Source organism: Emydura macquarii, unplaced genomic scaffold, assembly GCF_026122565.2.
Source record: "Emydura macquarii macquarii isolate MOO-44397 ecotype Brisbane River unplaced genomic scaffold, CSIRO-AGI_Emac_v2 contig_1043, whole genome shotgun sequence".
Lineage (NCBI taxonomy): Eukaryota > Metazoa > Chordata > Testudines > Chelidae > Emydura > Emydura macquarii.
Genome location: NW_027131180.1, coordinates 3095399 through 3105193, shown reverse-complemented (window position 1 = coordinate 3105193; position 9795 = coordinate 3095399). Strand labels below are relative to the sequence as shown.

The 9795-nt window shown below is 43.5% G+C and overlaps 1 protein-coding gene across 1 annotated transcript; it reads right to left on the bottom strand.

Moving 5' to 3' along the window:
* Positions 1 to 2046: 2046 nt before the first annotated feature.
* SAT1 (spermidine/spermine N1-acetyltransferase 1) lies at positions 2047 to 5505 on the bottom strand. Its single transcript, XM_067545041.1, has 6 exons — positions 5226 to 5505; positions 4850 to 4901; positions 4678 to 4761; positions 3274 to 3375; positions 3152 to 3192; positions 2047 to 2578 (listed from the first exon to the last, which is right to left on the bottom strand). The coding sequence occupies exons 1-6, from the start codon at positions 5289 to 5291 to the stop codon at positions 2408 to 2410; spliced, it is 516 nt and encodes a 171-aa protein (XP_067401142.1). The 5' UTR covers positions 5292 to 5505; the 3' UTR covers positions 2047 to 2407.
* Positions 5506 to 9795: the final 4290 nt, after the last annotated feature.

Sequence of the window (9795 nt, the reverse complement as noted above, 5' to 3'; positions counted from 1 at the left end):
CAATATAAAAAGGAATTCAGATTTGAATGACACTACTCTACCTTGCAAAGTTGAGTACTATTTCCACCTCTTAAAAAACGTTCTAAATCTACTTGCACTTTTTTTTTTTGGCTGGTGTAACATTGTACATAAAACTAGGATTTTATAAGAATCAACTGTTAGACATCCAAACCCCACTTTAGGCTCCTTTTGACCATCCCAATTAAAATCACCTGTTCAGGGACCACTTCCCCTCTTGTAAAACTTCTGCTTTAGAGTAGTTCCTATTTGTATATGTGGCATGTTATGTAAGTGCTACATTTTTAAGAACAAAAGGTCAAATTCTGAAGCAGATTATTTTGTTATTAAACTACATCTAGTGTCATTGGACTTCATTTATAAAGGAATTTTTAATGTTAGTCTTAATTTTGTAAAAGTCAGGGCTATTTTTTTAAAGGATTCAATTATTTCCAAATACTTATTCTATTAAAGAAATAAGTGACTGCAGTGTAAGAAGGAAGTTTGCTGCTTAGGCTGGAGAAGTTGTTTAAATGCATATATCTTTTTAAATCTTTCATCAGATAAAATAGAATCACTAAACAAATATTTAGTTATTTTGAATTGCTGTTCCTGAGGGAGAAGGCTATTACAAAAGTTACCTCGCTATAGCAGACCTAGGTGGGTCTTTGTATTGCAGTTTAGTGACAAGGTGATTTCTGTCCTGAAATATTTACAGAGAAGGCCTATTCTATACTCAAAAGTTGTATTGGTATAACTTTTGGTGAGTTTTTTTTTTTTTTTAAATGAATATCCTAGTCCAGCCTGGGGGGTGGGAAGAGACAGACTGTTATTTCCATTGCTGTACAGGAATAAGCTATACCTATATAACCACCTCTAGAGATTTACTGTTTTAACTGTGCTGGTACCCTTTTAGTGCAGAAAAGGCCCCAGCAGTGAAGTGGGTAGCTTTTGTACTTCAGCCAGTCCAAGCACTGTTCAGATTAAGAAAAACAAGTAAAAGCTCCTTAATTATAACCTTGGGGTATCGCTTTCCTTATCACCCTCACTTCCTCCCTTGTTCCTGTGCAGGTGTAGAGTTCAGCTAGTTTTATGAAAATTGCTCCTGTTATCTCCCTAACCTAAAACTATTTTACTACAAAGTATCTCCATCGGTAGGATAATGATCTTTGAGCATTTGTTGCACAGTGCAGTGACAATTTTTGCATGAGTTGGTATCTTTCAAAGAGCCTCCTTAAAAGGAGAGTAGTAGGAGTTAAACACAACAGGTGCAAGGGCTAAGTGGTTTTAAAAACAAACTTAGTTAAAGCTGGTGCAAAATGCTTGCATAAATACTCTTAAATCAATTTAAACATGGTTTATTGGCTTAAGGTCATATAGAAGCTAAAACAGTGTAAATCAGATTTGAATTGATGTCCACAGAGGGGTTTTATACTAGCTGTAACTAAAACAATTAAAAGCCAATTCTAGTTAAACTAGTGCAAACTATTTTAGATAGCGGTAGGTAAAAAGGGGCCTTAACTGTATTGCCTCTAATTCAGTGGTCCCCCAACTTTTGGGGTCATTCCCCTGCCAAGGAGCTGGGGCTAAAGCCATGGTTAGGGCTTGCGCTGCAGCCACAGGGCAAAGCTAGGTAGGTGGTGGTGCTTCTCCGTCCTCAGGGGAACTGGCCCAGGCCTCCCACCTCCTCATAGTTCCTCTACAGCCCCTTATAGGGAATGCCCCACAGTTTGGGGACCTCTGCTTTACTTACTCCATTATTCAAATAGAAAAAAACACTTCAGATTGCACCTCAGTTTTCCCTTAGGCAGTTTTTTTCATGGGGGAGGAGGGGGGGAGAGGAGGTGTTAAAATGAGAAAAATGCAGCTACATATTCCTAAATTAGAACAGTGGACACAGTATCTGGCAGCTACTTTAGTTTTAAGAAAACCTCATTTAGCTTTCAAGTGGGTGTAGTGTTGAGTGGCAGTGGTGTCATCTAGTGCTGCAGGAACTATTAAGTGACTAAAGGCCAGTCTACTTGTAAGAATTCAACCACACTACAGTAGTGCCATTAAAGTGAAAATACTGTACTTTATTTTATAAAAGGAAATTAAAACAAAACCCCTGCCAGTGTGTACATTGTACACATTTGAATGACACTCACAACAATGAAGTTTTATTCAATATACATTTAAAGATCACAAGCCCACACTGGTGAAGGATGATGTTTACAAACAAATAATCACAGGTGTCACTTTCTGTAAAACTGATGTCTCAAATCCACATAACAGTAACAATTATACTACAATGGCACTAGTAACAGAGCTTTTGAATTAGTGTCCAGGCTATTTATTCCACTACAAATTGTACAGAAAGCAAGGCAAGAATTTACACAAAGTATAAGATGTCATTTTCTAGAATAATTCCTCACTCTTCAGTTGCCATTTTCAACAGATGTTCTTTGTCAATTTTGAAGAGCCTCCATCCTTCTTCAGTAGACAGATCCGAAGCACCTCGTCTCTTGTAGAACCTGATGGAAGGTTCATTCCATTCTGCCACTAGAAAGTGCATGCTGCTACAGCGGCATTTGAGAGCAACCTGTGAATGGGACCAGTATATTAATTTGTTGTGGAAACAAATCTATCCTTCCACTATTGATAGGCAAGAGTCCCCAAGAAATCATACTGCTAAAGTGGACACCACAACTAAAATACTGGCAGCTGTGTTAAGCTGTTATAGCAGTTTCTTTCAACCCATCTCAGTCTCCTTTGTCCCCCTATCTCCATTGTGCCTATCACAATTGAGATTCAATAAGCCAGTAGGAGTTTACAGAATTTGATAAGCCTGCCCCAAATGTTCACTTGTCCACTTCATTACTGCAATTTAATCATTAACTTTCAAGTGCTGTTAAAATGGTAAGACGTAAACCAGGGGTTCTCGACCTTCTTTTTGTGCTGTGATCTCCTTTGAAATTATTTCAGACTGTGACGAAGCCCCCACAAAAGTGATGATCCCCCCTCCCCCATCATTACCAACATGCCTGGGGACTGACACCTCGCAACCCCCCAAGGGGTCATGACCCTCAGCTGGAAAACCCCTGCCATAAACAGACTTGTTTCTCTACTGTTGTCTTGTGCTAAAAATCTAATGAAGAAAGGAAAAGCTACTTACCTGACTCAAATTCTTCAGAATTTCTGAACCAATGCCAAGTCCTAAAAAGACAAGAAATGTTGTTAGTTGTAATTTTAAAAAAGCATATACAATACTTGTTCAAGCTATTCCTTAAAACACACCTCTGAACTCAGTCATTACAAAGAAATCTTCAAGGTACAGCAGTTTTCCAATCCATGGGTCGTAAGTGAAGTAGTACATGGCAAAACCCACAATAAGATGTCCTGTAAAAAAGATTATATTACATCAGGAAAAAAACCTGACTTTTTGAAAGGTAACAAGATTAGTACATTTCAACTTACATGCATGAAACCTAAATACCTAGGTTTCCTTTCTGTACATGCAATTATTAATTTATTAGCAGTCATAAGCCTGGTTTAAGAATGGAAATTTTTAATAAGCGCACTGAGTTGTAGGTAAAATAGGAATTCTGAGAGCTTGAGATCTGTGTTGTGGAATGAAGACTATCCTCCTAGCTCCTCCAAGGCAGTGTTTATAATTAACATCTAAGGCTTTCTGCTACAACCACATTGTACATACCCTACTGATTTATCAGTATGTCCACTTTGGAATATAAATCAGTTTACATTTTACACGGCAGTTCAGAATATGGTGGCAGTTAGCTCAATTTTGCTTCCTTAAAAATCAGAACACAACACATAGTAAAATCTAAAAAACACACCTCTGTCTTCCAATTTATATCTCAAAAATTACTCAGTGGGAAAACCAGGAGTGCTCACAGGCAACCATTAATTAACATAATGGCATCTTCTGCACTGCCTCAACTGTGTTCCCACTAATAAAGTAGTAGTCTGCCTTCTTTACCCTGGGCACCAGAAAGATATCTACTTTGATCAACCACTTTCCTTGTTTGCTTGAAACAAGTCTATGGCTCTCTGTAAGAGGAGCCAACAGATCAGTGCAAAACTGGTACCCTCTTCCAACATCATTCCACTCAGTCCTAAAACTTGAGATTTCAAATCATGTTAGCCATGATGCTTTGTACATACTCATATGAAGAGAGTGCATACAAAATTTCTGATCTACCGTGTGTTTTTGGTAAATGTTTGGGAATAGTACTTGTCCCTGTAGACCTTACCTCATGAATCATGATCATCTACTTTATTGTGTAACGGATCTTTTAGTTACCTCCCCGCCCATCCATGTACACGGAAGGGCCATGTACATGGCGAAGCTAGAGACTGTAACCTGAAGATTGGGGACAAATTAAAGAAAAAATGTGATTCAACAGGATTACATAAAGGTAAATTAGGGTCAAACAAGAACAACTATTTAATTAAATGGAATTACAGTACATCATATATATTATACCTGGTCTCCAGAATCTTCAGGATGGCTGATCACTTTAGAAACAGATCACAATCTTAGTTCAATAGTTGCCTTTTTAACCTTTTCTTCTTATCCTCATTCACAGCCGGAGCTTTATGCATCAGCAGCAGCTTTAAATAATGCATTACATACATCCTGTGCATGTCTGATTTTGAAAAAGTAGCAGGAAGTCTTACCTTCAGCTGTCCACTGTTCTTCGGGCACTTCTGCAACAAGACAGCGGTAGAAAGGGTGCTCACCAAAGCCGTCTTCAAGCAGATCTACCAGGACGACAGAAGCTGAGCTATATTATACATTAAATGTAGCGGGCCTATCCCCAAATCAGACTCATAGCAGCTAACAGGTTACCTTTCTCAGTTAGCACGACTTGATCCTCCATCTCCTCATATTTAGCTAGTTCCTGCAAAAAAAAAAAAAACCAAAAAACTACCAGATCTGTAAACAGGTTTCCCTGCGGCTCTAAGAGCCTGTTCCTGCCATCGAGCTGTTTACTCAAAGCCTCGCTGAGAGGCCGCCCCGCTCCCTTGGGCAGAGGCGGGGGAGGCGCCGCACGTGAACCGACCACAACAAACAACTTGTTTTTGCCAAGTCACTCGGGCAAAGCTGCGTGTGCTCGGCGCTGGGCAGAGGTCGGGCAAGCACCATCCCGCACACGGGGGAGGGGGGGGTCAACTCCCTCCTTCCCCTCCCCCTCCGCGCAGCCGCGCGCGCGCCGCCGCCCTACCTTGATGAGGCGCAGCAGGTCGGCGCAGTCCTCAGGCCGCGCGCTGCGGATGCGGAACGGGGCCATTTTCGGCGGCGCTTCCCCCCGCGGCCCCCGCGGCTGGCCAGTCCCCGGTACGTGAACAGGAGCAGCAGCCGCTTGTTCATTCGTGTCCCGGGCGCGGCGGCTCAGTCAGGCTCCGAGCATGGCGCGGCGGCGGCGGCCGCGACCCTCTGGCGTCTCTCAGCCCCCGGCGAAGCCCCGACGAGTGCGCGCGCTGCGGCTCTGCGTCTGTACTGGCTGCCCCCCCCTGCGGCCGGCCCCTATTTATTGACAACAGGCCCCGCCCCCTCAGCCAATGGCGCGTCCCCCTCTCCGGCCGTCAGCCAATCACAGGGCTCCTGGCCCAGTCATTACCTCACTCTTCCGGAAACTGGCGGCGCGGCTCGTGTCTTGCCAGCCCGAGGCCGGAGCCCGCGGCCGGGCAGCGACCCCTGGCGGGCAGAGACATACAATCACCTAGGGAGGGAGGTAGAGAAGGGAGTGCAGGACAGACACACCAGCACACAACCCAACTTGTGAGGGGAGAGGAGATTTTTTTTTTATCTAAAAGGCACCACCCTCCCACTTTCCTCCAATGAAAGTGCCATGCACTGACTGCCATACAGCACACGGAGAACTTTGCTTTGTAAAAGTCTCATTTAGAAGGAGTTCATTAATGTAATTTTTTAAAACATCCATTAATGTTCTGGCAAGGAGCAGAAATATGACACAGCCCATCCAATTTTATAAAAGACCTCTGGTTCTCCTGAGGCCTTTGTTGATTTTCCATTTGACACACTGAAAGTAAAATGGTCAAGAAAACTGAGGTTGGGGTAATGTAGGAAATTGTGACGGTTTTGTCTTGTAAATAGACATGGCTTTAGAAGCTAACGTTTCAACAATGTCTTCTTCCAGCATTAGCATTTTTGAAAGTTCAGTTGTTACTCACCCTACTCCACTGAAATACGATTATGTGTTATTCCAGATAACATGGTTTGCACTTTGTTTTGCTTTCAAATCTAAAAAGATTTTAAAAATTTGCTGAGATGGTAGAAACAGTTTCATGGGCGAATATATGGTACAAAACACAGAAAAGAGGAAACAAAAGGAAAATGATACACTGATACTTACATCTCACAGCCTATGCACTACACTGATTGGTGGAATACAAAAACATATGTAGTTGGCTTGCTAGATCAATCAATTACAGGTAAAAATTCATTTCAGCAGAGGTTCCAAGCAACAAAATGTTGTCTATAAATTAGTGTAATGGGCCCAAGCACAAGAATTAGCCTCCCTCATTGGTCCAAAATATAACTCATTTGACCTTTGGTGAACAGTATGGGTGAAATCTGACTCCACTGTAGTCCATGGCAAAACTTCCACCGACTTCAGTGGGGCCAGAATTTCACCATTTATTTGCTCATCTATTTGCTCAGGCTTTTCCTTGTAGGGATAAGTATAGAGGAACATGTCTTAACTGTGGGAAGTCTATGCAGAGCTAATAATGGTCATTGAGTTTTTGTTTTTAAATTTTGTAAATATATTTGTTCTAAGACTGGCAGATGGATGCATTCTATCAGCCTAAAAATCAACTGACATTGAAAATGACCTTTTCAAAAGACTTACCTCATGATCTGGATCAAATTAATCTTCTTTCTCATGTTATCAGCTAGCAATCGACTCCATGTAAAACCTGCTGAGTCTGAATAAATCAAGTTTTTCCATCCAGCAAAAGGGTTGGTGTTCATTAGCATTTGAGCTGTGAAATACTTAGAAGAAAATCTAACTGCAAGTACCATACACATTTCCCTTGATCCTCAGTTGGCCTCTCCTCTGGATCACAGAAATCTGCTCATTCATGAATGGGCAGCCAGCCAACTCTAATCATGGGAAAATTTAAAATTAATTCATTTTACAAAATAATTTTAAAATGTGGTTGCTGTCTCTATATTCTTTATAATTGCATGTGTATGCCAGGGTATAGGGTTACAAAGATTAAGATTTGACCAGGACTGCTTCCATGCTCACAGTTAATTACATGCTTAAATGCTTTGCTGGATCACACACTTAATGCTGAGCATCTTGTGAGAGTAAGCCTTTGTTGCTAATGATGGGACAGCTTTTGATGCAGGGCCTCATGCACACTTTAAACACACACTGTAATGTTAGACTGTTCAAGCATTACTCATCTTTTTTTGGTTCAGGACTTACATTGAAACTGAATTATGCCAAAATATGACAACTTTTTAGAAAACTAAAATTCTGAGAGTGAATTTACCAACCAAAGATGCTCAGATTCTATGGTGTTTGACAGAAATGTAAAGATTAGATAAATATTCCAGGTAAATTCAGACCTGCTTATACCAGGTCTCAATTTGGGTCTGCCTATTTATTTTAGTAAGTTGTTAAAAAGCTTTCCTCCCTAGTATAGCCATTTCTAGGAAACATTGTATACCTTTACAGATACATCATACATTTCTCAACTCAAGTCCTCTTTGTTTCTCTATGCTATCATATTTCACAATAGGTAACCTATGCCAGCAGCAGTAACCAATAAGCATTCTGTCTTTGAGGACACAGTCTGAACTTTCCAGGGCCTGATTTACAGAAATCTAATAACACTTTTCCTTCCCATTTTCTTCCCTTCATTCTTTCAACATCCATTCCATAATGGCTATTGTTGGGTGGTCATCTTCATAGCTCCAAATTCAGGGCCAGTGCTGCCCTCATCCTCCTGCAAGCCCAGAATAAACGGGATTTATGCAGGGAGTATGGTAGAATTTGAGGGATGAAAGCCTCCCCATCACCCTGCAAGCGCTGCTATTACACCTCTTGGGCTGTAATGAGAGCTAAGGTTCCTAGGTGTCCTGTCCACCAAAGGTCACAGTTCCACTGGCTACTTCCCTATCCACTCCTTGTCCTTGATCTCCAAACCATTCTCTTTGTTGCTGAGTCAAAGAGTAGTCTGAAATTAATTCCTCTGTGCTGCTCCGCTGCAGCGTGTCCCTATGTATTGCAACTGTTCCATAGCACTTTGGCCTTCTGTGCTCATGCATGGGAATGAGGGGAGAGCATCACAAAATCCAATAGCGTTTTAAAGGCTTGTTCCTATGCATTTCTCTGCTTATGTGAGTGCCACATTTGCAGTATTTACTCCATTCCCCCTGTAATGGTCCTTGGTCTCAGACTCGGAGGGAGGCCACTCTGCCTCATTACACCCCTACTAAAAATAATTTGCAAAGCTGGGGTTAAATACAACTATTGAGAAATAACTTCTAGTCTCTCTATTTGAATGTAGTTATTTGGACTCCCTAAGATAGCACACTCATATTTTTAACCCAGTCTGTTTCCTTTACTTACTGCTTATGTAAGGGACTGTTAGTCCCTTACTGAAACTTGGTGGGTCTTTTTGGTTGGCATCTCTTGAGGAAACAGGACCCTGAAACAGACAGCCCCCAGGGCCAGAGGGAGAGATCAACGCGCCAGGTCAGCCTGATTGACAGGGCAGGCAGGCCAATGAGGGAGCCTCCTTGTGAGCTGGTGCTGTCTGCCTGTGCCTGGGCATACAGTGGGGCTGAGCTAAGGACAAAGCAGCCAGTGGCTGGGAGGCCAGAAGAGGCCCAGGGAGCTGAGCTGAGCAGAGCAGAGCAGAGCAGACGCAGAGAAGCCAGGCCAGGGAGCTGAGCGGAGCTGGGGCTGTCTGGAGCTAGGTATGGAGGCTAGAGAAGAAGCCCAGGGCGCTGAGCTGACCCACAGCAGCAGAACCAGTGGGGCCCAAGGAGCATCCCAGAGAGCCGAGCCGAGTCGAGCCACGCCACACTGAAGCAGAGTGGAGCGGGAGCAGGGAACGGGCTGGAGCCATCTGGAGCTGGGTGCGGTGAGCGGCTGGGAAGGGCGAGGAGGTAGGGCCCAGCGCAGGGAGATGCCATCATCCAAGAGGCCTCGCAGACCAGACTCAGAGGGGGATCGTGACCCCGACAGGAGGCCTGATGCAGGGGAGAAGGACCCTGCCCCCTAGAGCCTGGGGGCGTGTGGCCACTGCCAGAGTAAGTGTCTGACTCTGCATCCTTGCAGCGCAGCCAGGACCCAGGCAGGAGGCATGCCATGTGTGAGGAACAGACTGTGAACATCCCTTAACCCTAGAGACACTGTGTATGGTGCCTCCGGGCCAGGGGGCAGCATTGGGTGTTTTCCTTTAACCTTTCCCCTCATTTCTTTTTTTTATTTGGTTTTTGATTACTGTTTGTTTAATAAATTGTAGTGTTTTGAACTATATACAATGATTAGTGGGTCAGGGAAATGCCCAGTGCAGAGTTAGTACCCCAGAGGGGGGACCCTAGCCCCTCCCCTAATTGACCACAACGAGGTTTGGGGTTGAGCCTCCACCAGGAATCCTGGGCCCAGCCTTGTCAGGGTTACAGGGACCCCACCACACAGGAGAGTGGAAGGGGAGCCCTCGATGTCAGGCAGGCCTCTGGGTAAAGGGACTGGGAGCAAAGACTCAGATTCTTTTGCTAGCCAACTCCACCCGGGTATTATATGAGCC

Bases quoted from the DNA above. Each gene is read 5' to 3' on its own strand.
- SAT1 (XM_067545041.1), bottom strand. From the start codon at position 5,291: ATGGCCCCGTTCCGCATCCGCAGCGCGCGGCCTGAGGACTGCGCCGAC. The intron at 4,762-4,849 runs GTAACCTGTTAG...TCGTCCTGGTAG, and splicing joins AGTCGTGCTAACTGAGAAAG to ATCTGCTTGAAGACGGCTTT. The intron at 3,376-4,677 runs GTAAGACTTCCT...TCTTTTTTACAG, and splicing joins AGAACAGTGGACAGCTGAAG to GACATCTTATTGTGGGTTTT.